At 46.7% G+C, this 18,590-nt stretch overlaps 1 protein-coding gene and 1 long non-coding RNA gene across 4 annotated transcripts in view; both read left to right on the top strand.

Moving 5' to 3' along the window:
* LOC117189233 (dynein regulatory complex subunit 3) overlaps positions 1–18,590 on the top strand; it is a 61,978-nt gene that overhangs the window by 23,353 nt on the left and 20,035 nt on the right. Inside the window, exons 3-5 of one of the 3 annotated variants that reach the window (XM_033394364.1) lie at positions 337–515; positions 9,285–9,861; positions 9,912–10,246. In XM_033394364.1, coding sequence (XP_033250255.1) covers positions 337–515; positions 9,285–9,861; positions 9,912–10,246 — 1,091 coding nt within the window. Of the gene's footprint in view, positions 1–336; positions 516–7,352; positions 7,768–9,284; positions 9,862–9,911; positions 10,247–18,590 lie in introns of those variants that run through there. The other 2 variants (XM_033394366.1, XM_033394365.1) reach the window with 2 other exon arrangements.
* On the top strand, positions 4,815–5,407 carry LOC117189234. Its single transcript, XR_004473307.1, has 2 exons — positions 4,815–5,045; positions 5,106–5,407. It is a non-coding gene; the product is annotated as an uncharacterized LOC117189234 (long non-coding RNA).

Raw genomic sequence — 18,590 nt, 5'->3', positions numbered from 1 at the left:
CCCCCTGATCAGAAAGAAATCGTTTATAAATCCTTTCCATAAGAAAGGTAGCAAGTCTGATGCAAAGAACTATATCTAAGTTATCCGTTTGCTGTTTGCGTTTGCTCTGTTTGCTTAATTAGCACTCAAGCTTTCTTTAAATTTATATAATATGTTGTTATTTTTCTATTATAGTTTAACTGTGTTGTTAAACTTTAAAAAATAAATAAGTAATTTTCACCAATGATCAAAATTTACAGTCTCATTCTACAGATTATAAATTATTCAAAAATTTTATAAACTATTTATATTTTGACGATATTTCAAATTCCCATTATTTATTCTTTTCTCCGACAGATTGAACGATTCCGTTTTATGACCAACTTAAAGGTCCTTAATTTGGAAGGCAACCCAGTTGCTAAGAGGACTGATTTCTGTTTATTGCTATATGTAATTGCTATATTACCAAAACTGAACTACTATGAATACACTTTCATAAAGAACGAATTACGTGAAGAAGCTTGTGCTTTGTTCCAGTAAGTTTAAAAATATATACAGCAATGCTCCGATTTTCGCTATCTTTTTCGATTCAAATTTTAACAAACATTTTTACGAATTAATATTTGTGTGCTCTTGTTTTCGTCACTTTTTACTATCCCAAATTGTTTTGGGACAATTGAAATATATTGGTTAAAAGAAAGACAAGAAAAGAAACGGGGGTTAAAAGACAGACGACATATGAAACCCATGTACATTAAAGTGTCCCTTATATGGGGGAATTTTTTTTTTTTTCGAGTTTAATCGCGCATACCCTCTTTTTTTTTTCTTCTTGCCTTAAAGTGTGTTTTAAATATTACTTGAAAATTTTGTCATTAGCCCATGCCGAATCACACTCAAAGTTTTACATATGTACGTGAAAGGCTTTTGAGATATTTTACTTAGTCACCGATTTTTCATATAAAATAATTTTATATGAAACTCCCAATTTTATTGGGAATATTTCCTTTATAAAGTCTCCTTTTTACAATCCGGGTACATGATTCTATGTTCCTGAACGCAACGTAACAAAAACTGTTTTTGTTCCTCATCCACTGTTAGAAGCCCGTGAAAGTCTTGCACCAATTTCACAGCTCTTTCTGCTGTATGACTTAAGTAATGAAAGACTCTTCTTGCTTTTTAAGTAAGATGGGTTACTGTTCCATAATGAAGTGCACAGACTCAAAAAACTGTCATCAATTTTAAGGCGATCAAATGATGTCCCACTTTTTATACCCGATACTCAAAATGAGTATTGGGGTATATTAGATTTGTGGTGGATGTGTGAAACGTCCAGAAGTAATCGTTTCCGACCACATAAAGTATATATATTCTTGATCATCATCAACAGCCGAGTCGATTGAGCCCTGTCTGTCTGTCCGTCCCTATCAGCGCCTAGTGCTCAAAGACTATAAAAGCTCGAGCAACGACGTTTTTTTTATCCGGACTTCTGTGATATGTTACTGCTACAAATATATTTCAAAACTTTGCCCCGCCCACTTCCGCCCCCACAAAGGGCGAAAATCTGTGGCATCCCCAAATTCAAAGATACGAGAAAACTGAAAACGTTGAATCGTAGAAGATGACCATATCTTCTAGAGTGTAAAATCTGAACCAGATCGTATAATTATTATAGCCAGAATTAAGAAAACAATTTCGTTCTTTCTCGCTCTGTCTCTCTCTAACACACAGGTTTCATGGTCGGTTTTGCCAATTGCAAAATATGAGTTCAAGGATCTCAGAACCTATAAGAGCCAGAGCAACCAATTTTGGTATCCACACTCCTGTGATATCGGACCTTGACCGTTTTGTGTCAAAATTTCGCCACACCCCCTTCCGCCCCCGCAAAGGACGAAAATCTGGGGCATCCACAAATCTCAGAGACTATTAAGGCTAGAGTAACCAAATTTGGTATCCGCACTCCTGTTAGATCTCACTATAAAACGTTTATCTCAAAATTTCGCCCCACCCCCTTCCGCCCACACAAAAGACGAAAATCGGTTGCATCCACAATATTAAGGATACGAGAAAACTAAAAACGCAGAATCATAGATAATGACCATATCTATCAGATTGCTGAATCTGGATCAGATCAAATCATTTTTATAGCCAAAAGGAACAAATCAATTTGCAGTGGCTACGCAGCGCCCTACGTCACGCTCAGACTGATTTTCTGTCTCTCTCGCACGCACTCTTTGTCGTGTCATTCAATATTAGCGGCGTCTGCCGGAGGAGAGCCATACTGACTAAGTATCGGGTATAAATGTAGAGTTGCGGCGTCCGCAGCAACTCACAACGTTCCCCCTCGTTATAGATATAAAATCGTCCATATGTTTGTCTAAAATGGAAGAAAAACAAGAAATTGCATATTTGAGTTAATACTTGAAGTTTCTAACATTACTTACCAAAAAGTGCACCGTTAAGATCTTCCATCGATGGTACATATCGTTTTTCTAAGCTTGTTCTATTTTGTTTAATCAAATTTGTGACCATTCTTTCCTTTACATCAAATGTAACGTCGTCATCAAAAAGTCAGAGTACCGATATTTCATCATGTAGATAAAATAAATGATGACAACATTTCTTTAAAGCTGATTTTGCTATAGCTCCATCAATAGTTTCATATTCGTTCAAGGATTTTAAAAAACATAAATCCTGATACGGTGCTTTCATAGCCGAGGAAGCCATGGTTTCACATAGGTAGACTCTATGAACAATTTCCATTGCTTCGGAATGGGCAATATCAAACAAATTGTCCAAAGTTTGAACAAAATTCTCTCGACGGGATCTCTGATACTTTTTTAGCATCTTTTTGAAGGTCTTTCCAAGGTCACCAAGATTTTGTGGTTTTCTTGCTTTTTCCCAAAAGATAATGCATTCGCGAAGCGGCAGATTAGCACTTTCATTTGTTGTCATTTTTACTTCACGCGTATTGTAAAACAGAACCGCAAGCACTTGGCGATTCGACGGAAGTTTTGCGCCAACAATTTGATGATTTATATCACCAACTAAACAAATTTGCGGTTTGGAGCTGCGTAACACTTGAGCCCTTGTTAAAAGTATTATATTGTGTTTTATTACTTAGTAAACGCTTTGCCGCCAAAAACACAAAAGTAACGGGGTCTGCCATATGTTTAATAAACAGTGAACAGAGATGCCACATCGCTTTATAAAAACCCAAGCATTCGTTGTGATTTAAATTTAACCTTTTTGTTATATATGTATGTTATATATATTTAAAACATATACTTTTAAATGTATATAGATGTTTTATATATTATATTTAGTCGTACAAGGAATACAAATTAAATTTGACGCCAGTAACAAACAGGTTGCCACAAACCCAAATGTAAAATGTATGCGTGGCACGCATAACACGATTCGGCACGGTTTAATGAAATTTAAAAAAGCCAAAATAATTTTTTTTAGGTATTTGGATACAAAAGTTAAAAAAATGGAGGGTATGCGTGCTCAAATTTTACTTTCGAAAAATAAGGGAAACTAATGTATATATATCATTATTTATATCAATATTTTGTCTCTGTATTTCCTATTCCTCAGTTCAGAGTTACGAACATAACAAAATATAGTGTTATAAACATCAGAACAGCAAACATCTTGTTATAATCCGCCTCTTTGCCGCCCTGGCCTATCGTTACCAGCTAGCTCACGGGGAAGTCAGGGGTGTTTCCGACCCGATAAGCCAGGGGACGGATTGAACAAAACAAAAACAAAAAAAAAAACATACAAAAAAAACAAATCTAATTTATAGGACAGACTTGTCCTCGTTGGCACTTTCGTCAGCGGGGATAGTTGGTTTCGTTATCCCTAGCAGGGTCCCTCCCTTCCATGAGCGCCACCTTTTGAATTCGCTCCCTTTTCATATTCAGGGTCCCGCTCTTCTTCTCGCTCTCGTCCCACCCAACTACCGTTTTCTATTCACTCATGACTCTTTTCAAATTTTCCATTTTATATCCATTATATTTTCTTATTTATCTTGAACATTATTAATTAATAATCTAGGTTTATATAAAGGAAACAAATACTAACACAAAAATACTAACAAAAATTAAACCCTATTTCGGCTGAATTGGCAGCCCCCTTTGATAGAGATTGTTGCTTCCTGATGCTTGCTGATGTTTACGTTTAATCGTGGTGTTTTTTGTATGATCGTGATATTTTGTTTAATTGTGGGTCGGACGGGTGTAGATGTGTGAAATGTGGTGATGTTTTGTGATGTGTTATGAATGAGGGTATACATGCGTGGGTTGTGTGTGGAGGTGTGTGGATGAAGGTGGGTGTGTGTGAATCGTGTGTGTGTATTTCTGCTTTGAAGTCCGGATTCTTTCCCCCCTGGGGAGGGGGGGGGGGGGGGGGGGGGGGGCTGGTGTGTGGGGACTGAAACGTGTCTCCAGTCGGTGCTCCGCTGACGGTTCCTTGGTGCCGGTGCTCCGCTGACGGCTCTCGCACCAGTTTTCCGTCCTGGCCAGTACCGGGCTGCTGCTGCCGATGTCCGCCGCTTCCGCTGATGTTGATGCCTGCCGCTGATGTCTTGGTGGGATCGTCGTCTCCACGATCACCAATCTTGTTTCCTTTTTTCTTTCAGGGCACGTGCGGCCTCCACTATTCTCCACAGAAAACTTTTTTTTCTTCCTCGCACCGTTTCCTTTTCTCCCACGCAACTCTGCCACTGCTTCCCAGGATCCACTGTAGATGCAGCTGTCTCTTTCTTCTCCAGCCCTGATACCTATCGGCTCTCTCCAAAACCGCCCATAACACCATACTACCAGGATTACTCCGCCGAAACGGGAGTGCCAAGCGGGCGGGCTTTTTCAATTAAGGGGCCCCAAACGTAGGCCATCGCCCACACCCTGAGATTGAGAGTCTCTGGCTCCATCGACTGAGATGCCTGGGCTACTGCTTCAGATCCTTTGCGTGCAACACCCCAATACGTGAGCCTTGCAACGTCTCCAGCTCGTACTGACGCTGCCTTTCCTTTATCGGCTTGCGCTCGGACCATTTAGCTTCGGGTAATACCGCTTGGTTAACTTGTAACGTGTAAACATCCTTATTGTTACTTCTTTCCTCAGGGGTATCTAATTTCACGTTGGAGGACCTATCTATTGGCTGCTTCGCGGCGACGTGGAACTCGACTCCTCCAATTGCGTCGTGCTCCTTTTCGCGTTTCCCGGCCGACATTTAGGGCATTTAGGGAGAATGACCCCGGCCAGCCCGCACTTGTAGCAGAACAGGTTACGCACGGCCGACTCACACTCAAAATAGGTGTGACCCGGCTGAGCGCAATTCCAGCACTTCAGCTGGGTGCGGTCGCCTCCGGATTCCCTCGTCCTATGGACAGCATCCAATGCCTCGGTCTGTTCCTCCGGGTCGTGAGTGTTCGCATCCAATTCATGTACTTTGTGATCTTCCCTGCGCCTACTACCCCCATGGTCTGGACCGCTCCTTGTCCATCGCGTCGCCAGCAGTTTCTCGGCGTCCGCACACTCTTCTCGCAGCTTCTGGAGATTTGGTATCTGCATTGGATAAATCACCCTCGAAATTGCATCCCTAATATTGATCTTTATGATCTTTATTAGATCATAATCCGAGAACGGATTCAGCAATCTCGACCTCAACACCAACATCTCCTGGATGTACTGGTCCGCCGACTCCCCGTGGCGTTGTCGGCGTTCCCTGAGCTCTTGCTCTCGCTCGAACTCTGTCCGACGAACTTGAAACTGCTGCTGGAGACCATATCTCAGATTCGGCCAGTCCGGCTTTCCTACCGTCCGCACATGCATCCAGTACCAATCCCTTGCGTGGCCACTGACCAATGTGTGAAAGGCTTTCAACACCTCCGCCCACGGTACCTGATACGACGTCTGTAGATGCTCCACCCGGAATATGAATTCCGCCACGGGCATCCCCTTTGGATCGCCGTCGAAGCTAAGTCCCCATCTTCGTATCTGCACTTGCTCCTGCCTAGCCTCTCCGAAACTCGGTCGACTCCTGTTAGGGTTTGCTCCTGCGCCCATCCCGTTGAACAGCCACTCCTCCACGGGTCTCTGATCGGCTTGGGTCCTCTGATCGGCCTCCAATGTTCGGTTGTCCATGAACAAGTGCGTTGGATGTGCTTGCTGGTTCCCGGGTGCTTCCTGTTGACCTCCTCCCAGACTGGTTGCATTTGATCCCCGATTCCTTCCATTCGCATCACTCGCCGTTCGCTCCGCTTTTAACGAACCCACCACAGCGTTGATCTCTCGCATGAACTCTAGCATGTCCGCTTGCATTGACGATCTCAGCGCTTCCATTTGCTGCCCGAGTGACGCTCGGTAGGTCTCCTGTGCTTGGGCTAAGGCTGCGTTCACGGCTTAGCTTAACTCGGACGGTAACACCAGGTCCTTACGGGTTCGCTGTTGACCTCCTACCGCTCCGGCCTCTGGGTCCTCCTGGTACAACCCCGCATGTACGTTTTCCGCCACTTGCGACGGCCCTTCCGGCCTACTGCCGGCTTTACCGTCCTGGGACCGAGTCGTCGGCATGTTGTACGGCTGGTACCTGCGCTGTGCCTCTGGGCTACGCCTTGTCTTTCCCGACCCTTTAAAAATCTCCGGGTCACTCATCAACCAATTTTCCTAACGTACTCCTTTCCTTTGTCTATTCCCTATTTACTTAACTATCTTGGTGATAAATAAATTGGATTGTTTATTATCTGACTACCCTACTCCACTAAACACCTAGTTCCTGGCTAAATAATCCTCAATACCTTCAATCGTAACGAGAAAACAAATAAATAAATAGTGCAATAAATAAATAAGCGAATAATTAATTCAATGTTTAGATAACCAAATAAATAAATTTAAATACATAAATCGGTTAATTTAAATCAATAAATTGATAAATCTAAATATCCAAACTGATTCAATCAAATAAATAAACACCTACATCTACAATTAATCGCCTAATTAAATGTAACACTAAATAACTAAATACTTCCTCTCCCAAACTAAAACTCTTTTTCCGATGACTTGCCTAATGCCTACCTCTAAAATTGCTTCCAAACAATGCTAGCGAGGATCGTCAGTCCTCAAAAAAAAAATGATTTCCCTTTGGGTTTTCTTGCTTTGGCTTTCCAATAGTCTGCTAAATCACTAACAAAAAAAACATATAATTCCCAAACTGCTTCAGACAAAAATTCACCTTTAATTTGTTTGGTGGGACGAGAGACAACTGCATTAATTGTTTTGCAGGTGAGCGGACACCCTTCTTTTCCCCTTGCTATTTACCTTCGCTTACTTTTTGTAAGTGCCAACTCCCTTTGCTGTTTCCTCCCTCAGATCACAGTGGATCCCCCAGAATCGGACAACGGCGTTAATGCCTCTGGACATAACCCGGACCACGACTCGACAGATCCTCCGGCACCTCTTCCTCTTTTCAGATCCAGACAGCGAGCTCCACGAGTCGGACAACGAGGCTACTACCACCTGGTAATACCTGGACCACAACTCGGGACACACACTTCCTTCCCTTCTACCTCCGATACATAACTACCATGTCCATTTTCCTCTCTTCTACTCCTCTCAGCGGCTACGACGGCTAGGATTTATTCCCGGCTCGCGGACCGGCTGAGTTTCGTTCTACCAGGGTTCCATTTTACACCGGGTCTTTAAGACTCGCGTTTAAAATCGATCCCTTCTATTACCATTGGGCGCCATTTGTTATGATCCGCCTCTTTGCCGCCCTGGCCTATCGTTCCCAGCTAGCTCACGGGGAAGTCAGGGGTGTTTCCGACCCGATAAGCCAGGGGACGGATTGAACAAAACAAAAACAAAAAAAAAACATACAAAAAAAACAAATCTAATTTATAGGACAGACTTGTCCTCGTTGGCACTTTCGTCAGCGGGGATAGTTGGTTTCGTTATCCCTAGCAGGGTCCCTCCCTTCCATGAGCGCCACCTTTTGAATTCGCTCCCTTTTCATATTCAGGGTCCCGCTCTTCTTCTCGCTCTCGTCCCACCCAACTACCGTTTTCTATTGACTCATGACTCTTTTCAAATTTTCCATTTTATATCCATTATATTTTCTTATTTATCTTGAACATTATTAATTAATAATCTAGGTTTATATAAACCTAGTGTGTGGGGACAGAAACGTGTCTCCAGTCGGTGCTCCGCTGACGGTTCCTTGGTGCCGGTGCTCCGCTGACGGCTCTCGCACCAGTTTTCCGTCCTGGCCAGTACCGGGCTGCTGCTGCCGATGTCCGCCGCTTCCGCTGATGTTGATGCCTGCCGCTGATGTCTTGGTGGGATCGTCGTCTCCACGATCACCAATCTTGTTTCCTTTTTTCTTTCAGGGCACGTGCGGCCTCCACTATTCTCCACCGAAAACTTTTTTTTTCTTCCTCGCCCCGTTTCCTTTTCTCCCACGCAACTCTGCCACTGCTTCCCAGGATCCACTGTAGATGCCGCTGTCTCTTTCTTCTACAGCCCTGATACCTATCGGCTCTCTCCAAAACCGCCCATAACAATCTTAATAGCTGTTTTCCCGCAAAATTTTGTGCCATATGAAATTCTATTTTTAGATTATCGTAGTCTTAACATATGGCACAAAATTTTGGCGGAAAACAGCTATGAAGATATTTGCTGATGTTTATAACACTATATATAGCAACCGGAGAACACAATTTTGAGATTTGACAGTCAATTCAAAACTTTTGTGATTTGCAATAGCAGCAGAATGGCCTACACTCATAACCATTTCACAAAAATTTAATTATCCACTCACATGAGCCTACTTTTTAATTTGCGCTTTTTCACCGAACTTTTCAGAGGTCTAATATCACTATGCAACAGCATTTTTACTCAACGAACCAAAACACCTTTTCTTGATATATTTGGGGTTTTAAAATATTTAATAAACTATGGTTTTTCTGGGCAAATTTTAGAATCTAAAAAATATCTCAAAAAAGATCAATTTTGCATTTGAAAGCTTAATAATTCCTACACGGTAAGCAGAAGCTTCATTTATCAGCTTGTCATACATGCAAGTTCAATAAGATAAGATACTTAAGACGTAAGATACTTAAGTTATGTGAAAAAATAAGCACTTCCTATAATATAAAAAATTAATTTGTTAACAAAATAATAACAGTGTGTTGGCTGCCAAGGATTTTGTTGCTCATAAAAATTGGAAATGACTAACTAACGTCAGTCTCCGATAATAGATTTTCTTTTATAAATTGAATACCACATATGCTTTAATTTAAACAGCCGAGAACTGCGCGAAGTAGAAGATAAACAAGAACAAGAGATACAATCACGCGAGTTAGAAGAACTGGAACAATCTGAAGCGAAACGGCTAGCTTCAAGTTTTGTTGAGCACTTGGATGGCCATCAACTTTTTGAGTCTTTATGGCGAGGTGACGAGGATGGACGTATATTGATGCTTGTGGGACAACAAGCGGTAGAGCTTGCGGATGAATACGATAAAGATATATTTGAGCTCACTCAAGAAATTTATAAACTGGGATTGGAACGATTTGGTGAGCGAGATGAAGAAATTCAAGATTTTTTAAACAATCTTAAGGAGGGTCAAGAAGAACTACAAATTATGGGACAAAAAGGGATCGAAGATTTTTTACAATTTAAAGAAACCATTTTTGAAGAAGCTCGTACTACACTACGACAGTTGGAGTATAACACAATGCATGGCGAAGACGAAGAATCTCCGGAAAATCTAGTCCTTTCTGATATTGTCGATAAACTAAATATTCAATTTGAAGATGCTATGAATGATTTGTGGCAAACTTTGATGACACAAGAACTGTATTTGCATGAGGCTATCGAGGTAGCCCAATTTTCTAAGTGAAAACTTTTAATTTTAATAAATATTTTCAGGAATCAACAACAAACTTTCATCGCAAAATTGCGGAGCTTATGTCAAAATTTGTGGAACAATCGCAGTCATTTTTTGTACAACTGCGAGAAATTTCTGTTCACTTTTCTGAAAATATGACGGAAATTGTGACACGTTTTATTTCTACAAAATTGGCACTTCAGGACTTTGAAGATGTACCAAGTGATTTGCGAATGTGTATGGAGGATCGTGACGCTATATTAAACTTAATAGCTGGTATGAAGGATACACATACGTTGAGGATAGATGAACGAGAGGATAGAATTGCGACACGCAGTAAGGAATTTATTGATCAAATGATTGATAATCTAAATAAGTAAGCATTTTATTTTATTTCATTTTATGCGATGTAATACAAATTTGGTGAAGCTAGGTTTTTATTGCTGGGCACAGTTTGATAATGTAGTTTGTAATGTATCCTTTTCCAGGCTGAGGTAAGCTAAGTCCTGTGCAGGGGTCTTCCTGCAAGAAATTTGTAGTTCGCAGGAACTCCGAAAGGGGGGTCGGCTCGTCTTACTGGGGTGGACGTGAGGGTCGAGAAGAAGGGGCGGGGCGAGGCAAACCCGCGTGGGTGGGGAAGGAGTCTCTTTATTGATGGCACATTTATTATATGCATTCTTTGTTTTTAGGGCTAAGTAACGATATATTTAAGAGAAACGAGGGGGAACGTTGTGAGTTGCTGCGGACACCACAACTCTATGGTTATACCCGATACTAAGTCAGTATGGCTCTCCTCCGGCAGACGTCGCTAATATTAAACGACACGACAAAGAGTGCGTGCGAGAGAGACAGAAAATCAGTCTGAGCGTGACGTCGGGCGCTGCGTAGCCACTGCAAATTGATTTGTTCCTATTGGCTATAAAAATGATCTGATCTGATCCAGATTCAGCAATCTGATAGATATGGTCATTATCTATGATTCTGCGTTTTTAGTTTTCTCGAATGTGCAATATTGTGGATGCAACAGATTTTCGTCCTTTGTGTGGGCGGAAGGGAGTGGGGCGAAATTTTGAGATACACGTTTTATAGTAAGATCTAACAGGAGTGCGGATACCAAATTTGGTTACTCTAGCCTTAATAGTCTCTGAGATTTGTGGATGCCCCAGATTTTCGTCCTTTGCGGGGGCGGAAGAGGGTGTGGCGAAATTTTGAAACAAACTCTTCTCGGTCCGATATATTAGGAGTGTGGATACCAAATTTGGTTGCTCTAGCTTTTGTAGTCTCTGAGATCTAGGCGCTAATGTTTTACTCTAAGCAAAGCCGCCTATGCTACGTGTGTGTTAGAGAGAGACAGGGCGAGAAAAAATGAAACTGTTTTCTTGATGCTGGCTATAATAATAATACGATCCAATTCAGATTCCGCAGTCTTAAAGATATGGTCATTCTCTACAATTCTATGTTTTTGGTTTTCTCATATCTTTAAAATTGTGGATGCCACAGATTTTCGTCCTTTGTGGGGGCGGAAGTGGGCGGGGCGAAGTTTTGAAATATTTTTGTAGCAGTGACATATCACAGAAGTCTGGATCCAAAACATCGTTGCTCTAGCTCTTATAGTCTTTGAGCACTAGGCGCTGAAGGGGACGGACAGACGGACAGACGGACTGACGGACGGACGGACGGACGGACAGACGGACAGACAGACAGGGCTCAATCGACTCGGCTATTGATGCTGATCAAGAATATATATACTTTATGGGGTCGGAAACGATTCCTTCTGGACGTTACACACATCCACTTTTACCACAAATCTAATATACCCCAATACTCATTTTGAGTATCGGGTATAAAAAGGGAAAAAATAAGGCGGTGACGATCCCGCGATGCAGCGCGCTGTGACGAGCCTTCTTAAGGTTGGTTTAGCTCTTCGATCAGGGAGAAGTCCGCTGGACTTTGCCACTCCCTCGTGGAGTCGGCTTGAAGAAATCGTAGGATTTCCTCCAAGTCGCAGTCCGCCAGTAACTCATCCTGTCCTTCCCACACCATAGTTTGGGGGGTCGCCGCCATCTCCTCCTCAACGGGTTGTTTCACCTTCCGTACGGTCATGGTGGGGTACCCGCAGTCCGGCCCCGTTTCTTACTGCTCCTCAGGTTCGGTCAGTTCCGCTTGTTGAACCGGAGCGGCGTTTCCATCTTCTGTGGTCCAAGAGGGCCATTCAGTGGGAGGGCCCTGCGCTGCTTTCGCGTGGGGCGCTTCGGCGTGTGTCGGCGTGACTGCCGCTGGCTCTCCTGGGGGGTCGGGGTGTCGGGGAAGATCTGATGCGGGCGTCGCCGGCTGCGCTTCGGCGTGCGTCGACGTGGCCGCCGCCGGCTCTCCTGGAGGACCGGAGCGTCGGGGAAGATCTGACGCGGGCGTCACCGGCCGCGGTTCGGCGGGCGTCGCCGGCTGCGCTTCGGCGTGCGTCAACGAGGCCGCCGCTTGCTCTTCTGGAGGATTGGGGCATCGGGAAGGATCTGATGCGGGCGTCGACGTCGCCGCCGCCGGCGACCCGATGCGGGCGTCGGTGGTCGCGCTTCGGCGTGCGGGGGGCTTGTCCTGGCTGGGGCGCCCGGTTCGGAGCTGTAGTCGATTGGTTCCGCGGCTTCTCGGAATGTCCTGAAGAACGCGTTGACATTCCGGCCGGGTGTATTTGTGTTTGAGTGTTTATTTTCTATTTAATCTACTTTAACCTTCTTAATTCTAGGGCCTCCCGGGGGGCGTGACGAAAACTTACATTTTTTTGGTTCTTGTATTATAGAGTTTTATCAAATCACCTTGCTCGCTCGGCGCTCGGAATCTGACGTATCTCGCGTATTTCTAACGTTATGCATTTCCCTCTGTTGACAGCGCGACTCACGGGAGTCGGTGTCAGCGGGCTTGCAATTCTGTAACCTAAGCTATGGTGAACGGATCCGTGGGACGATTATGAATGTTTGGGGCATGGGTTTATGAATGTGTGTAATGAGCGATGCATGAATCTGCCGCGTTGAAATTTATAATTTTTTTCTCTTTATTTTTCTCTCTTTTCCTTTTCGTTTGGCTCTTTTATTTTTTTGTCTTTTCTTTTCGTAATTTCCGTTTTGCGGGCAGCGCAGCTATGCGTCGCACGCGGGCTCCGATCGGATTTCGGGCACCGATGGGCCGGGTTGAAGAAACTTGATGAGAAAGTGGAGTAGGTCTGCGCTCTGGAAGACGCTAATGTTTGAAACTTCTAGTAACTCCACTAGGCTGATGTTAGCGAGGTGTTGCTCGCCCAATTCTTTAATGTCAGCGCCGTCCAGAAGGGCGGGGCTGATCACGTTGATCTTGGCCAGAGTTAAGGCCAGGATGAGGTCTTCCAGGTCCGTTATAATGATCCTGTTCCTGGCTATTATGGCTTCGGTCCGGTCGGCGTTGTCCTCCTTGGCAATGTGGTTCACGAGGCGGGTCAGCTCGTTGATCCGGGTTTGAATCCTGGAGTTGGTTTAGTTTTGGCCACGGCCGGACTCCACCAGCTGCTTTTGTTGGATTTTGACTTGCTCCCAGTCGTCGAAGTCGGGCGTTCCGGCCACTACCTTCAACGCTGTTCCGAGCAGGTTTATACTCCTTGTTCTCCGATGGTGGACCCTTAACGTGGCCACTAGGTTCTTGATGTGGTCCATGTCGGCCGCTATCACTTGCGCCATCCGGTCTAGACTAAACAGCTCCGCGGCTTGTTCCGTTTCAGCGACGTAATCTTCGTACGAAGTCACGATCCTATTGCGGTGCAGGTATCCGTGGTTGGCCCAAATGATGGCGTCTCCGTCCGCTATTGGGATATAGTCCGCATTAGTGTAGTCATTTAACTTGACCAGCGCGTGCATCGAGGTTAGCAGAGTGAGGAAAATCAGTAGGTCCTTCATGTTGTATGGTTTTGTGTTATCTTCGGATGCGTTTGGGTTGGGATCGATTCGACCGTTCGGCTGGGGTGGCGGAATTGCACTGATCGGTGGTGGTGGGGTCTCGGACTGCCGAAGACGCTTATCGCGGGCTACGCTGTCGGCCGACCTAGTGTCGGTACCTCTCGGGATCTGGGCGATCGTCGCTTGCCTCGCTCGGGTTTTCCGCGGCACGGGCGCCCCTTCTCCGCCTTTCCCCTTCGTTTCAGCCGGTACCTGTGTCCCTGTCGTGGTCCGGCGCTTTTTCGGCGATACCTGGGTCGTCTGCCTCCCCGGCGCGTTCATTGGGTCCGCGATAGGGGCGAAGCCTTCAGTGGCGTTTGAGAGGTGGTGCTGCCGTAGAAGTACTAGCGAACCGATTGTGGGACGCCACTGTCGTCGGCGAAGGTTGTAGTGCCTCCCTTGTTCTTGGCTGGCCCTTTGAATGTTATTTCTGACGATGGCGAACACTTCTTTTAGCCTGGCGGCCTTACTCATAGCAGTTTCCTGGGCGCTTCCCGTCCCCGCCGTGACCTCGTCGTATAAGGCACCGGGCAGTTGGGGCTCTCATCCGTGTAGGAGGAAGGCCGGGCTGAATCCGGTAGTCTCCGAGACGCTCGAGTTAATTGCCAGCGTCATTTCTCGTTCGTCCCACGTGTTTTGGTGATCGTCCGTCGTGCCCTCCTCTTCGACGCGTGAAAGGGATTCCAAAGGTTGCCTAGGGAGCGGGTCGGCGACCACGTTCTGGTTGCCGGCCCGATAATGTACGTCGTATTGGTACTGCTGCAGCTCCAGCGCCCATCTCGCCACTCTCCCGTAAGGGCTCTCAAGGGTGTTTAGCCATTTCAGTGCGAGATGGTCGGTCACCACGTCGAACCGGTATCCTTCCAAGTAAAAACGCCATTTTGTCGGTGGCCGAATAATTCTCCTCTGCCTTGTTAAGGCATCGACTGAAGTAGGCGATAACGCGTTCCTTCCCTTCGATCTCTTGGGTGAGGACCGCGCCCACACCCACGTTGCTCGCGTCGGCCTGCAGGGAGAATTTCACGTTGAAGTCCGGGCAGGCGAGCACCGGGGCGGTACTTTGAGTTCGTCGAAGGAGTCCTGTTGTTCCTGTCCCCATGCCCATGCTCTCCCTTTCTTTAGTAGCAATGACATCGGTTGCACTATGGTGGTGAAATTGGGGACGAATCGACGATACCAGCCCGCCATGCCTATGCATTGTCGCAATTCCTTCAGGTTAGTGAGCGGTCTCTCCTATTCCCGGTTCTCGGCTGGGAAAACTTCGGGCAGTAAGGACGATTTCGGATTTGGGAGTTTCCGTTATCGAAAGGTCTGTGTTACCGCACTCGCTCGCCGGGTCGGCTAACGTGGTCGTTATATTCGGCGCTGGACCGCTGGGTGATCGTCGCCGCCGTTGGGGTTCGATCGTTGCTCCGGGCTCTCCACCACCCGTCGAGGACTTTGGACCGGGGGTCCTGGTGGGTCTGTTCGCGTTCCGTGTCGTTTTACCCGGTATTGTGCGCTGGTTGGCTGACCTAGGGTCTGGGCGTTGCGTCCGGGTCCTGGGCTTCGTGTTCCCGATTCCTTGTTTGCGTGGCGTATTGTTTGTCGCCTTGGGTTTCGTAGGCGCGTGTTCCGGGGTGTGCACCTGGCTGGCGGTAACTACCGGTGTATTTGTCGCGAGGCGACTGTCGCGGAGTTGGAGGCGGGTGGTGCCGCACTGTATCGTTGTTACGATGGCGCAGAGGAAGTCCATACCCACGATGACCTGCTCTAGCATGTTTGGTAACACTAGGAGCGGTATCTGTACCTTGCGTTTATCCAGTTTAACGAACGCCAACAGAATTTGCGTTATTTCGCGTACCGACCCGTCTGCCACTATCCGGCCGTCCTGTATTTGTAGTGGGTGGCTTAGTTCTGGGTTTGGGGAGCTGTCGTTCCCGGCTGTTCCCGTGCCAGTCGGGGACGCTGATCGTTTCCCAACGAGTCTCGGCGGCAGCAATCGATGGTCCTTACGCCACTCTTACCGCATTCCCAACAGAACAGGATAGAGGGGTTGGTACAATTGTGGGAGGCGTGGCCGGCTTCGCCGCAGCGGCGACAGGCCATCCGTGGGTTGGCGATGGGGGTGGTGACCATGCGGTGAGCGACTTCCTGTGCTGTAATGTCGGGTCGGTTTGACGATGGTCTACTTGCCGGTCCTGCCGTGTCCCATTGGGTCTTCCGAAAGGAGGTCCGGTTTGCCACGACCTCGTTTTGCGTCTGGTGCGTCGTCGATCTAGTGTATCTTGGGCCGGGCTGAGGGGCGGTGGGAGCAGTAGAGTTATTCCGCTCTTGGATGGATTCGAACTCCGTAGCCAACATCGTTGAGCTCTTGGGCAGCATCGTACCCGGCGTGGTGCATGAGCAACCTGAGCTCGATTATGAAGTCCTTGAATAATTCGCCCGTCGCTTACTTGCGGGCTCGGATCTGATCCTCCAACTGTTCGAAATACCGCGGCGGGAGAAAAAAGTCCAAAAATTCTTGCCGGAAGTCGACACACGAATCGCCTTGCAGCCTGCTGGTGCGGAACCAGCGGCTGGTTCGGTCGATAAGGATTTCCGCTATAGCTCGAGGCAAGTGGTTGGTGTCTATCCCGTACGAAAGCGTGTGCTCTTCCAACAGCTCGATGAAGGACAACGGATCGTCCTGTCCGTCGAATCTGATTCCCCACCGTCTAATCCGTTCCGCCATCTGGGCAGCTTGACTGTATCCAGGTCGAATCCAGGCCTCTTGTTCGAGGGGTCCTTCGACTAGCGTGGCGAACATTTTCCGTAGGTCCTCAACTGTCCCTTCACGGTCGAACTCGAATTCTTCCGCGAAAGCTTCCAGTTCTTCCCGGCGGCGATTGTGGATCCAGCCGGTGCTGACCCCCGGATTAATGGTCAATTCGTCCCCGAAGTACTCACCTGACTGTTCCTCCGTATAGGGCTTCATTCTTCTCTTGGTCGTTGCGTCGCTGTTCCTACGGACTGGTTGAGCGTCCGGGAAATTGAGGTACTGTGTTCCCTTTTCTTTTCACCGGCACTTAGTACGCGTACGTAGACTCGTTCGCAACCCCCACCGTTAGAATATTGGGGGGTTTGACCACGGTTACGCGCCGCGGTAGTAGGGTGGGTTTTTTCTGCGGTCGAGCGATCGGCCGCGTATGCACGTAGGCGTACACGCGGGGGGTTATCTTCTACCTTTTTATACCCGATACTCAAAATGAGTATTGGGGTATATTAGATTTGTGGTAAAAGTGGATGTGTGTAACGTCCAGAAGGAATCGTTTCCGACCCCATAAAGTATATATATTCTTGATCAGCATCAATAGCCGAGTCGATTGAGCCCTGTCTGTCTGTCCGTCTGTCCGTCCGTCCGTCCGTCCGTCCGTCCGTCCGTCCGTCCGTCCGTCCCCTTCAGCGCCTAGTGCTCAAAGACTATAAGAGCTAGAGCAACGATGTTTTGGATCCAGACTTCTGTGATATGTCACTGCTACAAAAATATTTCAAAACTTCGCCCCGCCCACTTCCGCCCCCACAAAGGACGAAAATCTGTGGCATCCACATTTTTAAAGATACGATAAAACCAAAAACGCAGAATCGGTGAGGATGACCATATCTTCTACAGTGAAAATTCTGAACCAGATCGTATAATGATTATAGCCAGAATCAAGAAAACAATTTCATTCTTTCTCGCTCTGTCTCTCTCTAACACACAGGTTTCATGGTCGGTTTTGTCAATTGCAAAATATGAGTTCAAGGATCTCAGAACCTATAAGAGCCAGAGCAACCAAATTTGGTATCCACACTCCTGTGATCTCGGACCTTGACAGTTTTGTGTCAAAATTTCGCCACACCCCCTTCCGCCCCCGCAAAGGACGAAAATCTGGGGCATCCACAAATCTCAGAGACTATTAAGGCTAGAGTAACCAAATTTGGTATCCGAACTTCTGTTAGATCTCACTATAAAACGTATATCTCAGAATTTCGCCCCACCCCCTTCCGCCCCCACAAAGGACGAAAATCTGTTGCATCCACAATATTGCACATTCGAGAAAACTAAAAACGCAGAATCATAGATAATGACCATATCTATCAGATTGCTGAATCTTGATCAGATCGGATCATTTTTGTAGCCAAAAGCAAGAAATCAATTTTCAGTGGCTACGCAGCGCCCGACGTCACGCTCAGACTGATTTTCTGTCTCTCTCGCACGCACTCTTTGTCGTGTGGTTCAATATTAGCGGCGTCTGCCGGAGGAGAGCCATACTGACTTAGTATCGGGTATAACTGTAGAGTTGCGGTGTCCGCAGCAACTCACAACGTTCCCCCTCGCGTATGCACGTAGGCGTACACGCGGGGGGTTATCTTCTACCTTTTTTTTTCTCTGCCTTTTGCACTTCTGACGGCCGTGGGTTTTTAATCCACGAACCCCTCGCTAGAGTTTTCTTCGGGTCCCTGCTCGGGCGCCACTTGTAATGTATCCTCTTCCAGGCCGAGGTAAGCTCAGTCCTGTCCAGGGGTTTTCCTGCAAGAAATTTGTAGTTCGCAGGAACTCCGAAAGGGGGGTCGGCTCGTCTTTCTGGGGCGGACGTGAGGGTCGAGAAGAAGGGCGCGGGGCGAGGCACACCCGCGTAGGTCGAGAGAGAGGTGGGCGCAGGGCGAGGCACACCTGCGTGGGTCGGGAGAGAGGGGTCACAGGGCGAGTCACACCGTTGGGGTCGTGGGAGGGGCGCAGGGCGAGTCACACCTGCGTGAGGG

The sequence above is a fragment of the Drosophila miranda genome, chromosome 5 (genome assembly GCF_003369915.1).
Source record: "Drosophila miranda strain MSH22 chromosome 5, D.miranda_PacBio2.1, whole genome shotgun sequence".
In the NCBI taxonomy this organism is placed as follows: Eukaryota; Metazoa; Arthropoda; class Insecta; order Diptera; family Drosophilidae; genus Drosophila; species Drosophila miranda.
This window is presented reverse-complemented; position numbering and strand designations above follow the sequence as displayed.